Source organism: Piliocolobus tephrosceles, chromosome 8, assembly GCF_002776525.5.
Source record: "Piliocolobus tephrosceles isolate RC106 chromosome 8, ASM277652v3, whole genome shotgun sequence".
NCBI lineage: Eukaryota > Metazoa > Chordata > Mammalia > Primates > Cercopithecidae > Piliocolobus > Piliocolobus tephrosceles.
The window spans coordinates 138,742,409-138,762,864 of NC_045441.1; the positions used below are offsets into that span (position 1 = coordinate 138,742,409).

At 50.7% G+C, this 20,456-nt stretch overlaps 1 protein-coding gene, 1 long non-coding RNA gene and 1 pseudogene across 4 annotated transcripts; 2 read left to right on the forward strand and 1 right to left on the reverse strand.

Annotated features, from left to right (window-relative positions):
• The first annotated feature begins 872 nt into the window (after nt 1–872).
• On the forward strand, nt 873–8,469 carry LOC111551480 (V-type proton ATPase subunit e 2). 2 transcript variants are annotated; one of them, XM_031936086.1, is made up of 4 exons: nt 873–2,077; nt 3,503–3,550; nt 6,518–6,629; nt 7,700–8,469. In XM_031936086.1, exons 1-3 carry the CDS (start codon nt 1,884–1,886, stop codon nt 6,609–6,611), a joined length of 336 nt encoding a protein of 111 aa, XP_031791946.1. In that variant the 5' UTR covers nt 873–1,883; the 3' UTR covers nt 6,612–6,629; nt 7,700–8,469. The 2 variants fall into 2 exon arrangements, with proteins under 2 accessions (XP_031791946.1, XP_023081199.1); XM_023225431.2 differs by having other exon boundaries at nt 877–2,077; nt 7,076–8,469.
• Nucleotides 7,082–8,469, forward strand: LOC111551479 (annotated as a pseudogene). The gene has a single exon (XR_002734379.3). The product of XR_002734379.3 is annotated as an uncharacterized LOC111551479 (transcript).
• A 671-nt stretch (nt 8,470–9,140) lies between these two features.
• Nucleotides 9,141–16,369, reverse strand: LOC111551481. The gene is made up of 3 exons (XR_002734380.1): nt 16,183–16,369; nt 15,152–15,391; nt 9,141–12,037 (listed from the first exon to the last, which is right to left on the reverse strand). It is a non-coding gene; the product is annotated as an uncharacterized LOC111551481 (long non-coding RNA).
• Between the last annotated feature and the right edge of the window lie 4,087 nt (nt 16,370–20,456).

Genomic DNA, 20,456 nt, shown 5'->3' on the forward strand with positions numbered 1-20,456 from the left:
TTTTTTTTGAGATGGAGTCTCCCTCTGTCTCCCAGGCTGGAGTGCAGTGGTGCGATCTGGGCTCACTGCAAGCTCCGCCTCCTGGGTTCATGCCATTCTCCTGCCTCAGCTTCCAGAGTAGCTGGGACTACAGGCGCCCGCCACCACACCTGGCTAATTTTTTTGTATTTTTAGTAGAGACGGGGTTTCACTATGTTAGCCAGGATGGTCTTGATCTCCTGACCTCGTGATCCGCCCGCCTGGGCCTCCCAAAGTTCTGGGATTACAGGTGTCAGCCACCGCACCCGGCCCTCATAGTGATTTTTTGAAGGCCTCAATTGACATCCTGTTAACTCTATCTCCTGGATGCCAAGTGCACCCTTATCCTAGGCCAGTGTTCTCAACATAATGCACACACTCTGGATGAGAAAAATAACCATTGTTTACAATCTAGCTAAAATCTCACCTCCTCTAGGGAGTCTTCCTGGATTTCTCCACCCTCTGAATTCTCATAATGGGCATTTGGCTACCTTGATCACAGGGCTCTTAGAACTATGCTGGCCAGCATTATGATTTTACCAGAATATATCATTCCTCAACTACTTTAGAAACCCCTCGAAGGCTAAGATGGTATTTTATACCTAACAGTTTGGTGTCACCCCACGCCCACCTCCAACTTGCATGAATGTTGAAAGGATGGATAGTGAGGTTTCAACTAGGGAACAGAAAAGGGCGGATGTGACTGGTTCTTGCTTTTGGAAAACCGCCAGGAGCACACATCGCTGACGGGGTCAGTGCGAGGACAGGCACATTTCCCTTCCGCATCACGTGGGGACTGCGCCTCCCCATGTCATGAAGCCAGGGAATATGTGTGGCCGGCTGCTTAGGGTAGCACTTGTTGCTAGAGATACCTCCTGGAGGCCACTGATCTGTAAAAGGGATCTCTACAGAAGATGGGGATTTTTGATTGCCACAGAAGGGATATGTGAGATCCAAACGCCCGAGGAGGAAAGCAGGCTCTGAAGTCTCTTCCAGCCCTGATGGAACAAACTACCGAGCCTTATTATGCTAGGTGTTTTCCACATGCCTATTCATTTAATCCTCCAGGAACCTTGTAAGAACGGCCATCCCATTTTATATTTAAACAAACTGTAGCTACTGACGCAAGGAGTCAGGGATCTAATCCCAAAGCCTCTGCCGGGTTCGCTACAGATGGATGTCCGCGAGGATGCCAGCCCTCCGCCTCCCGCCGGGTCTCTGAACGCCGGCCCGGCCGGTGCAACCTCAGTCCGCTTCCCGCCACCGAGACGCGAAGCCCCCGCCTTCCCCCAAACGTCTCTGCGCCGCTGGCGCCTTTCTGGCTCCGCCGCCTCCGACCCCAGGCCTCGGCCCCCGCCCGCCGCTCCGCTTGTCGTGGGAGTGAGGAGAACGCGTGCCGAGGACCCGGCCAGAGGGACAGCGGGGACCGCCTTCCCGCTGCGTCTCTGAGGGCGAGGCCATTCCTCCCGCGTCTGACCCCCGTGGGGCCGTCAGGTCCGGGGCGGCCCAGGCTGCGGGTCCGCAGGGCGCTTCGGGCCGAGTCGGCGGGGCGCGTACGGGCAGAGAACGCCCCGAAAGACCGCTGGGGTGGGATCCCAAGCTCCAGGGGCCTTTGGAAATAAGAATGCGGCATGACGTTGCCTGTGCTAGCTCGGGGCGGACGCGGACCCTATAACCCCATCGCGGAACCCGGGCGGCCGCATCCCCTCAATCTCGGCGTTTCTCTCGGTCCGCGGCTCCGCTCAGCCAATCAGCGAGTGGGCTCCTAGGCAGGTCCTGAGTGACAGCGCAGCGGGCTGGGTCAGGAGGTGCGCGTGCGCCGACCGGCCCGGCTGATCGCTTCGGGCGCTCTACTTCTGTTGCGCATGCTCAGCGCGCTGCCCGGCCGGGGACCCGCGCATCTGCAGCGCCCGCTGCTCGGCCCTGCATCCCGCCTGGGCATCCTGCGCCCAGCCATGACGGCGCACTCATTCGCCCTCCCGGTCATCATCTTCACCACGTTCTGGGGCCTCATCGGCATCGCCGGGCCCTGGTTCGTGCCGAAGGGACCCAACCGCGGGTAAGGAAGGCGCGCAGGCCCTGCAGACCTCTCCACCCCCGCCCCCTGGCCGGGCTCTCCCCTCCGCCCCGGGGCGGCGGCTTCCTGCCTGGCAGCGAGCGTCCGCAGGAGGGACGCCAGGCACCCGGACGCCACCTCTGAGGTCTCTCTGCACCTGGGTCTCTGACAGGCGGGAACAGGCAGGAGGTGGGGCGAGAGGGCAGATACAGAAGGTAAAGAGAAGAGTGACATTGGAGATGGCTGTCACCCCTCCTGCAGCCAGTAAAGGGCACAGGTGGGCACTGACGCGCTTTCTACACTGCTTGCTAGCTGTGTGACCTGGAGCCAATATCAAGTCTCAGTTTCTTCATGGGTAAAATGGAGATGATGTCGACTCCTGCCTTAAAAGGCTGCTGTGAGGATGACCTGCGGTAACGCATTTAAAACCCCATCCAGTGCATGGCACTTTGTAGGTATGGGATAAGCTTCGCTGGCGTTATTTTTCGAAGGTCCTGTAGCAGATTGCTGCGCCATTCACCAGTTTCTGCTTCATATTATCCTCAGTTACAAAGCACCCTTCCCTTGACTGCATGTTCCCAGAGGCTGGAGTTTGTCCAGTTCACCATTGTCTACCCAGTGCCCAGCCAGGACTGGCACAGCCTGCTTAGTAATGTTGAAAAAGGGATCCAGTGCTCCTGTCTCCAGCACCAGCTTGCAGTGCTTTACATCAAAGATCAAGGGCCTGGTTTGGATTAGAGTTAGCTTTGCCCAAAGGCCCTTTGGACTTGTGAGTGCTGCCTTTGTTCTTAAAGACAAGCAAGGCTTCGGATCCCACAGCTTCACTTTGTAAACCATTTTCATGTCTTGCATCTCCTGCTAATGGTGAGTTCTTGCTTCAGTTTGACTGAAATTCCTCTTGCTGCACTTGAAGCTTCTGTCTCTGGTCTTCTTTGAGTACACACAAAGTGGCTAGTCCCTGTTCTCTTTGTAACAACTCACCGGGCCTCAGAAGTGGCTCACAGTCTGCCTGCTTCTTGTCCTGTCTTCTAGCCTATTGTTTTCCTTCCCCTTGCTCCATGAATTTTGAATTCCACAGACCACTCCCTGGTGAGTTTCCACAAATGCAGCTCTGTGCACTGCCTTTCCGCAACACATCTGCATTAAGATGGAGAAATACTGGGTGGTAGAGAAGGGAGATGAAGGGAAGGATTCTTAAGGCAACTTGGATGTGGTCAAGGTTGGCCTCTCTGTGAGGTGACACTTTCAGTTTTTATTTTCTGGCTTGCTATTCTTACCCTGAGTAGAACTCAGCCTCCTGTGTCCAGGAGGCATCAGGAAGGCTAATGGAAAAGAGCTGACACCAGGAGCTCTTCTTGCTCTGGTCCTGGCCAGGCGTTGTGAGGTGCTGGCTGCATCTGTCCTGACCCGTGTCCTCTTCTGCTGCAGAGTGATCATCACCATGCTGGTCGCCACCGCCGTCTGCTGTTACCTCTTGTAAGTACTACTCTCCCCAGCTCAAAATCAGCCAGTTCCTTTGTCCTCCCTCCTTTCTTCTTCACCCTAGCCTGCTCTTCCTTCTGTCCTGGTGGTAAATGCCTTTTGAAAGGCTGAACCTGTAAAACAACAGGAGTGGAGATGGTGTGGAATGGGAAAGAGAGCAGTGGGCCAGAAGTCATGAACCCTGGGCTCTGGATCTGGCTCTGCCCCAGTGTTCTGGCCCCGTGGGCTGTAGTTTTCTCACCTGGGCAAGGAAGGAGTCGGGCCACGTCAGTGCTGTCTGTGCCTGACTGGGTCACCTGGAGTGATTGTTCAAACACAGTTTTCAGGCTGCACCCAAGACCCATGAAATTACAACTCTCGAGATCTGCACTTGGGAATTCCTGTTGTTCATGAATGCCCGCAGGTGACTGGAATGCAGCCATCTTAGAACCACTAGGTGAGAGGCCAGGCACGATGGCTCACGCCTGTAATCCCAGCACTTTGGGAGGCTGAGGAGGGTGGATCACAAGGTCAGGAGTTCGAGACCAGCCTGGCCAACATAGCGCAACCCCATCTCTACTGAAAATACAAAAATTAACCAGGCCTGGTGGCACGTGCCTGTAGTCCCTGCTATTCAGGAGGCTTAGGCAGGAGAATCACCTGAACCCGGGAAATGGAGGTTGTGGTGAGCCAAGATCATACCACTGCACTCCAGCCTGGGCAACAGAGTGAGAATCCAACTCTAAAAAAAGAACCACTAGGTGAGAGTAAGTCTTCAAACTTGGAATAGGTACCCTGGGGATATAGAAGAACATTCCAAAGGACTCGAGTACCTGGACAGCGTGAGGGAATCAGTTTCCAGATCCGCAGTGTCCATGGTTTGGTCTCTTGCCAAAACTGCCATTCACAATAGCCAATCCCTCTTTATTAAATTTTGATAAAAAGGAAAAAGAAAAAGGCCCTGCCCCTGCACCCATCCTAATCCTGCTGTTACATCGCTCCGTATTTAGATGATCCTGGCTGCCAGCCAAGAGATAAGTTCAAGTTCTAGTTTGCGGGGAGGCCTGTCTCATGGTTAATCGAGCTGCATTAAGGCTGTTGGGCTTCCCATCGTCCTATGTCTTGTACATTATTTTTATGGGTTAAGCTTGGCATAGTTGGGTGTTCTTAACTCAGAACAATCGAAACAGGACAGGTAAAGTGATGAGATGTTGATTCTTTAAGAGGTAACAGATGCTTTTGAAAGCAACTGGAATATTTTCCAGGGTTGCCAAATTTTGCAAATACATAAGACAAAACCCACTTTCAAAAAATTTACTTGATTGATTTCTGATTTGATGTATGTTATCATAGTTAAAGCTGTTTTATCTGATTACATCATGGATTCTTTATTCCTATTAATCAATCCTCTTATTTTACCTTATGCTTGATTGATTGATTGAAATGGGGTCTTGTCAAGACCCCTGGTCTTGAGACCAGGCCAGTATGGTCTCCAACTCCTGTGCTCAAATGATCCTTCTGCCTCAGCCTCCCCAAGGAGCTGGGATGACAGGTGCACACCACTGCACCTGGCTGTTAACTAATTAGTTAATTGACATGATCTTACTCTGTTGCCTAGGCTAGAGTGCAGTGGTGGGATCATAGCTCACTGCAGCCTCAACCCATCCTCCCACCTCAGCCTAGCTTTGACCACAGGCGTGTGCCACCACGCCTCGCTGATTTTCAAATTTTCTGTAGGGACAGGGTCTTGCCATATGGCTAAGGCTGTGCTTGAACTCCTTGGCTTAAGCGATCCTTCCACCTCAGCCTCCTGAGTAGCTAGGATTACAGGCACACGCCACTGCACCCAGAAATATATAAGCCCTCCTACTGACAAAAACTAAACTTGTTAGAATAATGATGACTCTTAACACATGGTTTAACTTAAACACACTTTTTTTTTTCTCAAAATTCTTCCTAGACAGAGCATCTCTAAGGCCCTTTCTCTAATGCTATTTCTAGGTCCTTCAGGGCTTGACAAAAGATCCTCACCTGCCCATGGCAGGGCCTCAGAGGAGCTTGGGTTTGGTAGCTGGGCGGGTGGGGGAGACGGGGTCTATACAAGATGTGGGGTAATCCCAAATACTGACCGAATCAACATACGGGAAACAGAAAACACATTCTAAGAAAATGTTACACCTAGAAATTATATTTACAAAACATAAACTCCGAGAGAATGCTGATGTAAAGGAGGTAACAATTTCTGATGGCTTCCTGGGCGTTAGGTCCGCCTACCTACTGTGAGGGACTCAGAGAGGAACAATATCGATCCTTCCTGCAGAAACAGACAAAGCAGTGTGGATGCGGTCATGGGGGGCAGAGCATGGGGACCTACTAACTACTGTGGCAATGAAGGTGGGAGCTTTGTCACGAATGACGGGCCAGACAGCCACCCAGACGTCCAACAGTGGTGACAAGTGGGACCAGGTCCCTGAGGGTTTTCTGGCCTGAACAGAGGTGGCCTGGCAGCAGCCTAGGCAGGAGGCCCCGGACCCGTCAGCTCCTCACGTCTTGGGGTAGTTCCTCGTCTCTCCTAAGAGGAGATGATTCTGATGTGCTGCCCGCCAGGCCCACCCTGTTTGCTCCCTGGTGCATGGAGCCTGGGGAGCCTGGACAGAAATGTCTGAGGGCACAGCTGGGAGTCGCTCCCAAAGCACCCCTGAGGCTGCCTCCCCTCTTCCCTAACCCCAGATTCAGCCCCAACTCGGGGATCCTTCAGATCTAGCGAACATGAAATGAAACCGAAACCAAACCCACAAGTGCCATACCAACCCCATGCACCTGCGGGAGTGTGGGTGGCCCTGGGCCCTTCTTCACCCTGGGAACACAGGCCCTGCCATCTGCTGGGTTGGCCGCATCCAAAAGAATGTGACCGAGGCCTCCCCTGTGGGTGTGGGAGGACCCTCCTGTGCCAGGCTCACCACGCTTTGCTGTCCCTGGCAGCTGGCTCATCGCCATCCTGGCACAGCTAAACCCCCTGTTCGGGCCCCAGCTGAAGAATGAGACCATCTGGTACGTGCGCTTCCTGTGGGAGTGACCTGCCTGCCTGCCCCAGGTACTGTGTGGACGGGGGGGGGGGGGGGGAGTGACCTGCCTGCCTGCCCCAGGTACTGTGTGGGCGGGGGGGGGGGGGGGGGAAGAGGGGAAAGAGAAGGCTGTGGTTAGACTTCTTGTTGGGATTCAGGCATCTGTTTATTTCGTGAAAAACAAAAAAGGCGGGGAAGGGACTGAGCATCGACTCCCTTCCTGCCTGGCACTGTGTTGGCCGCCAGGGATGAAATGGGAACCATGCTGCCAGCACCACTCCCCACCCCAGCACCACTCCCCACCCCCCCCCCCCCCAGCCCCCCCCCCCAAGGCAAGACCCTAACCTGGACGGAGGGAGGGAGAGGGTAAGCTGAGGACCATCTGGGCAAGGGTGAGGGGGCTTTCCAGGGACGGTCGGGGGGAGCGGAGTCTCCACTGCAAGGCCGGGACCCTTCCATGGGATGTGCTTTTCAGGTGCCCAGCTCTCAGAATGACTGTGGCTCCACTGTCCCTGACAACCCCTTCGTCCGGACCGTCCCCCACACAGCTGTGTCTGGTCTCCAGCTCCCTCCTGCTGGCACCCAGAGACCCGGACCTGCAGGGCCTGCCTGGTTCCCGGAAGTCTTCCCAGTCTTCCCAGCCAGCCTGGGCCCTGGGGAGCCCTGGGCACAGCAGTGGCTGAGGGGATGTCCTGCTCCAATACCCGCACTGCTCTGGAGTTCGCCCTCTTTCCCAAGGAGATGCTGCTGGGGAGCTGGTATGGGTGGGGTCCTTCCCTTTACGGATGGGGCAGATGCCAGGACTCAGCCCATCCTGAGGAGGACACGTGTCCGCATGGAGGGTGCTCCGGCCCAGGCCTGGGAGTCGGTGCCCAGTCAGCAGCTCTGCCACCGTCCTGCTGGGAACTGGTGGGCCTCTATTGGGTTATAGGCAAGGCCTTTTCTCTGGCATGGAATTGTTAATTTTCTGACACATCTAGATGTGAAACTTCTGAAAATGTTGAAGTAGAGAAACATTCACACACAAAATGCAACATAGTCATATGGGTCCAGATGGCCTCGGTCCTAGATATTGGCACCCTTTGCTGTGTCTCCTCAGAATACCCTGTTCCCCCTCCTCCCACCTGGACCTCCCCTCGGCAGATGTCTTCCCTCCCGTACCCCAGCCTGTCAGTGCAGGTTTGACACGCTGCGCTGCACTGAGCACAGTGCAGGTTTGGGCCCTGGCTTGGGCCTCGGGCTGCAGTGGGGCTGGATTTCAGAGCCTCTCATGGCAGCATCTAAGTGACCAGAGCTGGGATGAGAGAGGGGAAGGGGCAGTGTGAGTGGCACTATGGGGTGGGCGAGCCCTGTTCCTGAGCCAGCCCTGCCCTCTGCCCCCGGGCCCTGGGCTGTGTGCTAGGGATGGGGAAGAACGGGGGCGTGCCAGCCTGGCAGGAGTGGGAAGCAACACGCAGGGGTCCCGGGCCTCTCCAGCCTTGCCCTCATGCTTAACCAAGCTCCCGGTGTGGTTAGTGGTTAGCACAGAGCTCACCCGCCTTGCCTGGCTCCCAGCGGAGGGCCTGTCCTCACTGGTGCTCCAGGGGAAGAAACGCCCGCCTTGCTTCTCTGTGGACTGCTGATCTGGCCTGCTGTCCTGTTCAGTGAGCACTGTCTTTGGAGCAGCAGGAGAATAGGATGCCTCTCACTCACATGCCAGTTCCCGGCTGGCCCCCTGCTCAGGGCTCAGGCTGGGGCCTCCCATTGACATCCTCCCCCAACACTCCCCCTCCGGGCCTCCATTGCCCCTCCTGTTGGGTGAGGGTGTTGAGTGTGACTTGTGCTGAAAACCTGGTTCATATCTAATAAATAATGGTGATGAAAAGATTACTGTTTGGTAATCTTTGACAAAGCCCTGGCCTCTGCCTGTGCTCAGGTCCCCTGCCCCGCCCACCTGATTCTTGTTTCTCCGATGGGTAGGTCTGGGGAGGGAAGGAGGGAAGGATTCCGGGAGCTGCAGTTATGAACACAGACACCCAGGACTACTTTCCTGAGATCTGGAGGAAAATCCGGCCCGCTGCTGACTGCCCAGATTCCGCGGAGAACCAGGCCTGGCAGGAAGACCAAGGACTTGTTCAAGTGCAGCTTTGAGCACCACTCGTCTGGGCCGCAGAGGACAGAGTGCAGGACTCCTGGGGCTGTGCAGTGAAGCAGGTCCCCAGCGGCTCCAAGGCCTGCCTCATGAAATAGCCTAGGGCTGGGATCTGCCAGTGCGGCTTCCTGCAGGGCCAGCGGGGAAGCGGGCAGCAGGAGCCCAGCCCTCCAGCCCAGCCTGTAGCTCAGGACGGAGCCGAAAGAACTTCCCTGGAGGGACAGGAGGGTGGGGCGGGACTGGAAGGCACACAATGGAGGCACCAGAGCACTGAGGGTGGAAAGCCAGCTGAGGCGCTTGGATGGATCCCAAGGGCCATGGGAGCCGTGAAAGGGATTTAAAGCAGGGCCGTGACATGGCCATCTGGATTTCTAGCGTTCTCTCTACGAGCTGCACAGTGGATGGCAGGCTGGTCTGACATCTTTATTAGGGCCCCTGGTGGAAGTGGTGAGGACAGAGAAGCGAGGGGGGAGCTGCATGGCTGTGACCCATAGAGACTGAGGCTGCCCGTGGTGAGGAGTGCAGCAGGGGCAGGTCTGAGAGTGGCTGTGGGAGCTGGGGTGTTTTGTTTTTTGTTCTCTGCTGAGTCATGTGTGTCCAGGGCACCCCGTGGAAGTGTTGGTAGTGGTTGGATGGGTGGGGTGGATGGTCAGGAGGAAGATGAGGCTGCAGGATGCAGAGTTGGAGCCATCGGCATAAATAACCGGTGATCCCTGAGGGGTGCAGGTTGCTCAGGGGGTTCAGAGTGAGAAAAACCCAGAAGAGAACCCCAGGGAGTGTGAGGTCACGGGGCGGGTGGGTGGAGGTGGGCCCGTGGAGGATGCTGGGAGGTTGCAGGCAGCCAGAAGACAACCAGGTGAGTGTCACTCAGGAGGATGAGAGGTTCAACAGGAGAGAGTGGTTGAGGTAACACAGACCCCCATTGTCCTCTACCTCCAAGAAGTCAAGGTCAGCTGGCATCTTTGGTGATGGGCAGTAAAGTCAGACTGCAGTGGGCTGGGAGTGAGTGGGCAGGTGGGGGGTGAAAAACACAGTGACCTCAGGATGGGGACCCTGTGGACCCAGTGAAGCTGGACCTGGAAAGATGAAACTAAACAGGGAGGGACCTTCTGGGCCCATTTTCCCAGGTCACTGTGGGTCAGCCCTGGGCCTGGAGGAACCACTCAGCCAGTTCCTGCAACGGAATCTCTGAAGCCACACCCAGCCCGCCACAGGCCCACCATGGGGACTTCAGGTTCAGGATGCTGAAGATCCGTGTTGGCCCAGGATTGGGGTGGGGGGCATGTATCCCAAATGACTGCTTCCCCAGCTCGGTTTCTGCTCTCTGGGTTCTTGCCTTCCATGATGTTGGATTGGTGGCATCTTTAGACACTCTCCCGCGATGTGTGTGGCTGTAGGTGAATTCTCACTGAGCACCCTGGGCGGCATCACCTGGGCCTGGGAGGTGGAGTCCTGGAGAGCTGCTCCCTGCTCTCTGGGCAGCCTCTGGACTGCTGAGGGCCGGCAGCTCCTTCCCAGGCAGGGTGGCCTTTCCCACGTCTTCGATCCTTCCTTCCTGTGCAGCCATTCCAGGAGAGAGGAGAGGGACCCAGAGCTCATGTCCACTCCACTCCCTGGCGCCATCTAGGTGAGGACCGTGTTCCTCCCAGAGGCTTTCCCTCCACGCCCAAGGCGGGAACCTGCAGGGTAAGTGGGTCTGTCAAAGATAAACTAAGCTGGACCTTAGTTAAAGCTGTGAAAACAGATCTTATTCATTAACCACTGACGGGAGAAGCTGAGCTCCATTCGGATCTGTGCAGGGGGACTGGACAGTTTAATGGGAGAACGTAGGAGTCGGGAAAGGGCACTCCGGGGCTCAGGAACCATGGGAGTGAAGAATTACAAAGGGCTGTTTGTGTTACTGTGGCCGGGCCAGCTGGCAGTGGTGGAAGTTAGCTTCTGTCCTCCCCCAGAGCCTGGGAGACAGGCCCCATCCCTCCTGATGATGCCATTTCAAAGGACTGGCTCTCAGGCTTTTGAGAAAGACGCTCCTGGACAGACATGCGTGTACATCTCAAAGGGACAAGGGGAGGAGGTACGACTCTAAGCGTTTTTAATGTAAATGCTCTAAGAAAGTTGGGTGTGGGGGGTGGTCAGAGGCCTGTTGTCAGGTGTTGGTAGGAACAAGCACTAAACGATTTTGACGGCCTTGAGCTTTTCAGACAGGAACTCAAAGGGTGGCCAGGTGGTCCCAGGGATGCCGCTTTGGGCTGCCAGAAGCCATGCTAGGGTTGGTCCAGTCTCTTGGTGCAGGGGTTTGGACGCAGTCACTATGTACCCAACTTCTGTTAGAGTTCTCAGTTTCAAACCCCACCCACCTGCCACCACACCATCCCCAATGTGGGAGGCACATCAGTAAATATCAGCCTCTGACACAGATGCTCATGAACCTACACGATGCAAAAGAGCTCTAAAAATGGGCCGTGGCTGACAGCAGGGCAGCCCTGAACCTTACCAAGTGGCAGAGCAGGAAGTGGCCTTGGAGGCCACGCTGAGAGGGAGAACAAAGCCACTGAGAAAAAAAAGTAAAGGTAACCAAGAAAAGTTAAGCTGCACACAAAGAGTATGGCCAACAGAGGGCAGCACCTGCGTGTAGGATGTAGTCTCCAGGGAGACCCTGTCCAATCCGTGCATCGCTGGGGGTGGATGGTGCCAAGGTCAGAGATGGTGGCCCTAGAGCCATAGGCTTGAGCAGGGAGCCACAGTAATTCTCCAGACAGTACCAGAGCCTGGAGGAAACGCCCTTCAGGAATGTTTCATAGTGGCAATGGCTGACGAGCATTGAGCCATTACAAGGCGCCAGGCACTGCTTCGGAAACCAAAGGACCATGCTGAAGAGCCCTGCCGTTCTCCACTCTGATCCCAGGCTTCCAGAATCGTCTTCTGGTTCCATCTTCCTGAACTGTTTCCTACCTCAACATCCTGAGAGCTCTAGCACATTCCATTCTGTAACAGGGATGCCACAGATTCTTGGTGGAGGGAGGGAGGTGCTGCTCCTGCTGGCCATAGGGTGCACGCTCCCTGCAGAAGCCTCCAAAGAGCAGCCCGCGGTTAATTTTGGCTACTTTGAACAGAAATAGGATAGTTGATAATTCTGGAAAAGTGAGGAGCTGGAGGTGAAGTGAGAGGCGTGGCTAATCTTATCTGTGGGCTGGAAGTGACCTTCCGCTGATAAAGCTCTGGGCTTCTGGGAATGAAATCAGCTGGCAGCCACCACAGTTTTGCTTGACTTGTAACACCGGAAGATGAGGGCAGATGATCAGAGTCCTGTGTGGATTTAGGCCACATACTGGGTTAGCAAATCTAAATACGAATCTCTCATTGGGGAAATACTGGTCAAAAGGTAGAGAATTTCAGTTAGACAAGAGGAATAAGTCCAAGAGACCTAGTGTGCAGCCCATGGTGACAAAGTGCTCAACAGTGTGTTGTATGCTTGGAAATCGGTAAGAGTAGATTTCACAAAATGAAAAGTGAGGTATGCATTTGTTATTAGCTCAATTTAGCCATTTCACAATGTATACACATTTCCAAACATGGTATACACTTACATGTGTGCAATTTTTGTCAACTTAAAAATAATTGAAAAAAAAAAAAAAAAAAGAATCACTCAAGCCAAACAAAACAGCCCATGGAATTCTGGGATAGAAGCCATGTCTATTACAACAGAACCTCCAGGGATGAAGGAGGCTGGAGCTTTAGCCAGCTCTCCAGGTGCCTCTGCCACATGCAGACCCGCACGGGGCCAGAGTTCGGGAATCATGTGCCAGGTGCAGCCTGCAGTGCTACTTGTCAATGTGGAGTGTGGTCTACCTGTAATAGAATAACCTGGAATGTTTGAAAGTACGGGTTCCTGGGTCCCACACTGCACCCTACAGGTTTAGAGTCTCACATAGGGGGATTCTAGACTTCACATTTTAAACCAGCTCCCAAGGGTTTCGGTGCTAACCGAAGCCCTGGAAGACAGGATGTCCAAGCCCTGGCACTGTTGACAATTTGGGCTAGATAATTCTTTGGGTGTTTTTGTGGGGGACGGGGAGCAAGAGATGGGACTGTTCTGTGCATCCTACGATGCTTAGCAGCACCCCTTCCCTTTACCCACCAGATGCTAGCAGGGCCCCTCTCCCTGCTCCTGGCCATGACAACTATAAATGTCTCCAGCCATTTTGAAATGTTCCCTAGGGAAGCACCCCTACCATTGAAACCACTGCTCTAGAACCTCAACCCTCAAGGGATTTCCAAACTTAGTTATCACCCCAGACCCTCAGGGAAGGAGGCTGGGGGCCCTGAGGGGAGCCGGATGCCTTCAGCTGGCTTCCCCAGCAGGACTGGAGCTTCTGACCAGAAGACCACACCCCAGCAACAAGGAAGCCCCCAAGCTGCCAGGGACTACCAGGTATCAGAGCAGGCACTGACCCCAACACGAGCTGGTCCCTCTGTGAGCTGGTGCTTCCCAGGAGGCCGGGGGCAGGGAGCTCCGGCACTGCCCCGAGCCCAGTGGAACTTGGTGTTCTCCCTGCGGGCGGCTCCCTGAGCAGGGTGGGTGGACATGGTTGGGACGGATATTCTCAGACCCCTACAGGACCCCCGCCTTGGCTCTCTAACCTCAGGATTAAGGGTCATGATAGCAGCAAGGGTTTTCCTCCCTCCTGAAATGTCAGCATTTCGTCCTCTGACAAAGACCTGGGACACACTGGAGTGGTGACTTCATCTTCCCATTCTGTGTCCCATACAGCAGGAGCCCCAGGCTCTGAATTCCTGCAGATTCTGCAGCTTCAATCAGCTGCGATGCCAGGTGCAAAGGCCTTGCCCTTGGCCGGCAGCAATTGATTCAGCAAACATATTTCTCTTTTTTTTCTCTACCCAGCCTCCCAGAAGCAGTTTAACTTCACTTAGCAGCTCAGCTCAGCTTGGAGGTTGAGAGTGCGGAGCCTGCACCTGGATCAAATTCCAGCTCTACTGATGATTAGTTGACTGAAAGTGACTTAATCTTTCTGAGCTTCGTTTTTATTGATGAATCAGGATAATATTAGTAGCACCTGCCTCATAGGAGTTGTGAATATGAACTGAGATCATGGACTAAAGTGCTTATCTGGTCAATAAATGCTATTAATTTCATTATATTTACATATTAACTATTTAATTCCATGCCACATTTTATTCTGCCAGGATCTCAGCTTCCTTCCCCTTTTCTGTTCCCGTCATGGTCACCACACCGATGCACTTTGGGGAAGAGAAGGTGGCAAGTGCCCTGTGTGCTTTTGTATGTGAGGCAGGACCTGACAAATAAGTACCCTGAAAAATACCTGGGGCCTGCTTAGGTATCTGTATTTTTGTGTTTCCTGTCAAATGTCTTTAATGTATAAATGTGGCATCTTCTCAGTAAAAACACAAATGCTTTTGGAGGACAGGGGGAGGAGGCGGATACGGGAATTGGCATGCTGTTTCTAAAGCCCTCTGGGAAAAACAAACATGTAAGAAACAACCAAGATATTCCTGGAAAAGCAGAGCATTGAGAGGGACACTGGCACTCCCAGCTACTAAAAAGTCTAAGATAAAGATACCATCTGCAAGGCTAGAGAAATGCAAGCAGTGGGGCTGGCACGTGAACATACAGATGACTCAAGGGGAGAAAATAAGAGTCCAGAAGTAAATTTACAATCAGGAATTAAGAATATGATAAACAGCCAGACACAGTATCTCACACCTGTAATCCCAGCACTTTGGGAGGCCAAGGCCGGTGGATCCCTTGAGCCCAGGAGTTCAAGACCAGGCTGGGCGTCATAGTGAAACCCTGTCTCCACTCAAAATACAAAAATTAGCTGGGTGTGTGTAGAGGTGTGAGCCTGTAGTCCCAGCTACTCAGGAAGGCGAAGTAGGGGAAATAATTGAGCCCAGGAGGTTGAGGCTACAGTGAGCAGAGATTGTGCTCCTGCACTCTGGCCTAGGCGACAGAGCGAGACTGACTGGAAAAAAAAATGAATATGATAAACATAGCAAACCAAATACATAAGGAAGAGATGAGTAGGGCAATTAACAGTGTCCAGAGTCCCAGCAGCAAAACAAATACAAAATGGAAGGAAACTATAAATGTACTAGAAAAAAACATTGGAGAATTTTTAAAATTATCATGTAATAGGAAAGGTCTATCTCAGGGGAAGAAAGAAAGAAATCCAGAGGCTATGAAGATAAAACTTTATACATTTAACTAAGTTAAAATTTAAATTTTCTTCAAGGCAAAAACCACACAAGTAGATAAATGAGCAAATGACACAAAAGAATTCACAGAAGAAGACATATAAAAAACTTTTGAGCATGAAGAGATGTTAAACATAATTTAGTCAAGGAAAGCAAATTAAAACAGCAACGTAACCTCCGTATTACCTGATTAATCTTCTTATTACAGAGAGTGAGACTGTGATAATAGACTGTAGGTCTGTGCTGGCCACTGCAGTGCATCTCCCCATGCTCTTGATGCTCCCATACACGCCAGGCACCTTCCAGCTGCCAGCACTGGCTTCCTTCCTGGGCAGCAGGCTGGACGTACCATCAGGAGTTGGTATATAAACTGGCTCCCAGAGCTGCCTGTAGTGTCGCTGGCTTGCACATGTTCTGGATGGCCTACTGGGCCCAGAGAAGGTGAAATGTGAGGAGCACAGTAATCACAAAATGACCTGAGCCAAGTCGAGCCAATCCTAGGCTAGACTGGCCAAACCCCATGATATGGTTTGGCTGCAGCCCCACCGAAATCTCAACTTGAATTGTATCTCCCAGAATTCCCCTGTGTTGTGGGAGGGACCAAGGGGAGGTAATTGAATCATGGGGACCAGTCTTTTCCATGCCATTCGCGTGATAGTAAATGAGTTTCAAGAGATCTGATGGGTTTATCAGGGGTTTCTGCTTTTGCTTCTTCATTTTTCTCTTGCCGCTGCCATGTAAGAAGTGCCTTTTGCCTCCTGCCGTGATTCTGAGGCCTCCTTAACCTTGTGGAACTGTAAGTCCAGTTAAATTTCTTTTTTCCCTCAGTTTTAGGTGTGTCTTTATCACCACTGTGAAAACAGACTACTACAGCCCAGCTGAAGCAGAGACACACGAGCCAAAATTAAATACCTGTTGTTATAAGTCAGTTTTGGGGTGTTTTGTTATGCAGCATTATTGCAACACACCTGACTGATACAGTGCTGTTACATATAGATCTAGTTCATTAGTGATATATACTTTCTTTTTCTACCCCCCTATTAATGACCCCTGTGTTACTTCCAGATTAACAAATAGTAAGCATCTTTTATATGTCTTTGTGCACATTTGCTGGAATTTCTCTAGGATGTATATTTCGGAGTCAAAGAGCTTTTAACATTACAAGAGATTGCCAAATTTCTCTCCAAAATGATTGTTTCAGTTTACACTCAACCAACCTTGTGTGAGTTTCTGGACTTCATTTGCTATTCATCTTCTTCAATGTTTTCAGTCAGATGATGTGTGTGAAATGGTAGTTTATGGCCGGGTGCGGTGGCTTAAGCCTGTAATGCCAGCACTTTGGGAGGCTGAGACGGGCGGATCATGAAGTCAGGAGATCGAGACCATCCTGGTTAACACGGTGAAACCCCGTCTCTACTAAAAGATACAAAAAACTAGCCGGGCGAGGTGGCGGGCGCCTGTAGTCCCAGCTACTCAGGAGACTGAGGCAGGAGAATGGCGTGAACCCGGGAGGCAGAGCTTGCAGTGAGCCGAGATCCGGCCACTGTACTCCAGCCTGGGCGACAGAGCCAGACTCCGTCTCAAAAAAAAAAAAAAAATTATAAGGAAAATATGTTGTACGTTTTACATACTAATTCGTTATTAGCATTCAACATATTTTGCTGCAGTTTTTGATTAGGAAGGACATTCCTATGAAATAAAATTCAAAAGGTACAAATTAGCTCACAGTGAAAATGCCCTCTTTGCCCCTTAACAACACAGTTCCCCTCCCTGGGTCATTGTTACAGGTTCTTGTATGTCTTTTCCAGAGAAACTCTAGCATGTAGAAGTAAACATATACATGCTTATGCATATTCATACATGCATGTATTCTCCCCTTTTTAAAACACAAACACTCCCAAGACTATACTCTTTTTTTTTTAACTGACTTAACGATGTATCCTGAAAAGTCAGTCCATATCAGTACACAGTTTCCTTATTTTTAAAAATGAATGCATAGGCCAGGTATGGTGGCTCATGCCTGTAATTCCAGCACTTTGGGAGGCCAAGGCAGGTGGATCAGGAGTTCAAGACCAGCCTGACCAACATGGAGAAACCCCGTCTCTACCAAAAATACAAAATTAGCTGGGCATGATGGCACATACCTGTAATCTCAGCTACTCAGGAGGCTGAGGCAGGAGAATCCCTTGAACCCAGAAGGTGGAGGTTGCAGTGAGCCGGATCACACCATTGCACTTCAGCCTGGGCAACAAAAGTGAAACTCTGTCTCAAAAAACAAACAACAAAAATGAATGCCTAATATTCCATCATGTGGATGTACCATGCTTGCTTTATGCAATACACTGGGCCTGTTTTTAGACTTTTTATTCCATTCCATTAATCTGGCTGTCAATACATTGCACAAATACATAGTGTTTCGACTGTAGTAGCTTTAAATATATGTTGATATGTGTCAGGGCTTGTTCCTACCAACCCCCAGCCATCGCTATTCTTTATCTGAATTTTTCTAGCTATTCTTGTTTATTTTTCCACCTGAGCTCTAGAATCTGGTTCTTTTTTTTTTTTCTTGAGGCGGAGTCTCACTCTGTTGCCAGGCTGGAGTGCAGTGGCTCGATCTCAGCTCACTGCAACCTCCGTCTCCCGGGTTCAAGTGATTCTTCTGCCTCAGCCTCCCAAGTAGCTAGGACTACAGGTGTGTGCCATCATGCCCAGCTAATTTTTGTATTTTTAGTAGAGAAGGGGTTTCACCATGTTGGCCAGGATGGTCTCTATCTCTTGACCTCGTGATCCACCCACTTCAGCCTCCCAAAGTGCTGGGATTACAGGCATAAGCCACCATGCCTGGCTGAGAATCTGGTTCTTAAAAGTTCCTGTTGGAATTTTTCCTGGGATTACGTTAAATTGGTAGCCTATTTTAGGGAGAACAGATATCTTTTAGATATTTAGTCCTCCTGCCCCTGAACGTGATATGCTTTTCCATTTATTCAGGTTTTCTTTTTGTTGTCTTTAGTGATGCTTAAAGGTTTGGGTTTTTTTCACATAGATTTTGTGCATTTTCTGCTAAGCTTTTTCCTTGATGCTTAATCTTTTTTATTGTTAGTAAACAGCTGGAGTCTTTCCTTCCTTCCTTCATTTATTTATTTAATGAATTTCCTTCTGTTGTGCAATGGCACGATCTCAGCTCACTGCAACCTCTGCCTTCTGGCAGTGATTCTCGTGTCTCAGCCTCCCAAGTAACTAGGATTACAGGCGTGCACCATCATGCCTGGCTAAGTTTTCGTATTTTTAGCAGAGACAGGGTTTCTCCATGTTGGCCAGGCTGGTCTCGAACTTATAGGCTCAAGTGATCTGCCTGCCTTGGCGGCCTCCCAAAGTGCCAGGATTACAGGTGTAGGCCACTGCATCTGGCCTTCCTTTACATTTGCTAACTGGTTATTGTTTGCATAGATGGTGGCTTTCGATTTCCATTTATCAATATTAAAGCCAGACACCTTACTGAATTATTTTATTAGCTCTAGTAATTTTTGTCAGTTAATTATCTTGTGTTTCTCATTTATGCAATCAAGTCACTTGAAATGATGATAATTTTACCTCTTATCTTCCAGTTAATAAGCCTCTAATTTCTCTCTCTTAATTACTGGTGTTGACTAAAACCACCAGAACAATGTTAAATGATAATGGTAATAGTATATGTGATTATCTTATTCTTGAATTTAACAGGAATACATTTCATGTTTTCCATGTAAGCATTATACTACCTTTAAGGTTGAGGTGGATATATTTGATCATGCTAAGAAAACAGGCATCTATTTCTATTTCTCTACAATCTAGTTATTATCCAGATGGATATTGAATTTTGTTGAATCCATTTCAGTAGCTGAGGAAATGGATTATGACTTTTCTCTATAAATCTATGACCACCAAGAATACATCTGCAGTTGAATGGGGTTGGGTTTATTGGCTCCTTGCAAGGAGGACGAAAGTAAACCAAGAGAACTATGGGGTGTCTCACAAGAAGGTGTTAAAAAGGACTTTCTATAGGACAGAGCTTGTTTTAGTAGATTTGGGGGAGGGTGCAAGAAAATGGGGATTTCCTCTCAATGGGATGATGTCGGGAAGTAGGGGCAATTCTATAATTGTGTATTTTTTAGATAATTCTTATGGAGAAGACGAGAAGAATAGAGTGAGGCTAAAGCTATGATGGTGAAAAGCAGTAGTCATTTGTATCAGCCAGGAGAGGGAGGTTTCCTGTGGTTTGGATAATGTTCTTGTTTTGTCTGTGCTCAGAGATCATTATGGAGTGGTCTTATCTCTGCCAAGACACGAGGGATTTCTGGGAGCACCACAAGCTAAGACAAAGACACGGAACAGATTCTTTCCTGGAGCTTTCAGAGAGAGTACAAAACCTTGATTTCAGACTTCTACCCTCCAGAACCAAGAGACAATACCTTTCTGTTTTTTAGGCTATCCTGTTTGTGGTATTTTCCTACTGTAGTCCTGGAAAACTAATAAAGATGCCAACTTTAAAATGTACAGAGTTGCCAGGTGTGGTGGCTCATACCTGTAATCCCAGCACTTTGGGAGGCCGAGGCAGGTAGAACCCGAGATCAGGAGTTCAAGACCAGCCTGGCCAATATGGTGAAACCCCGTCTGTGAGAAAAATACGAAAATTAGCCAGGCATGGTGGCGCCAAGCTGCAGTCCCAGCTACTCAGGAGGCTAAGGCAGAAGAATCGCTTGAACCCGGGGAGCCAAGATCACACCACTGCACTCCAGCCTGGGTGACAGAGTGAGACTCCATCTCAACAACAACAACAACAAAACAAACAAACAAAAAATGTACAGAGTTTTTCAAGATTCTTCTAGGGGACCTGTGAGCCCAAAAGTTTGCTTTAGATCAGTGTTTTTCAAAAGCTTACATATACCGTGTGATTCTGATGCATTTCACTCCCTTCGGGGTTTACTTTAAAAGTCATTTTCTGGGCTTGTTCCAGACCCACAGAATGGGTGTGGGCCCTGTATTCTGCATTTTCAAACAAGTTTCCCAGGTCCTTCTACATCCCAAACCACTGCTGAAGTAGGTAGATACCTGGGCTGTAGACAAAAAGTTGGATTTAATCTTCACCTGGTCTATTACTGAGCAAGTAAGAGTTAAAGTATACACTCTACTGGGAAAATCCCCAGTTCCAAGTCGAGTGACTCTGACACGTATTCACTGCACAGCATTTGTAAAATTGGGGGTGTGGAACAGATTTTTTTTTTTTGAGAGAGAGTCTAGCTCTGTTGCCCAGGTAGGATGGAATCCAGTGATGTGATCTCGGCTCACCACAAGCTCCGCCTCCTGGGTTCAAGTGATTCTCCTGCCTTGGCCTCCCAAATAGCTGGGATTACAGGCATGCGCCACCATGCTTAGCTAATTTTGTATTTTTAGTAGAAATGGGGTTTCTCCCTGTTGCTCAGTCTGGTCTCGAACTCCTGACCTCATGTGATTC

Bases quoted from the DNA above. Each gene is read 5' to 3' on its own strand.
- LOC111551480 (XM_031936086.1), top strand. From the start codon at position 1,884: ATGCTCAGCGCGCTGCCCGGCCGGGGACCCGCGCATCTGCAGCGCCCG. The intron at 2,078-3,502 runs GTAAGGAAGGCG...CTTCTGCTGCAG, and splicing joins CCGAAGGGACCCAACCGCGG to AGTGATCATCACCATGCTGG. The intron at 3,551-6,517 runs GTAAGTACTACT...TGTCCCTGGCAG, and splicing joins GCCGTCTGCTGTTACCTCTT to CTGGCTCATCGCCATCCTGG.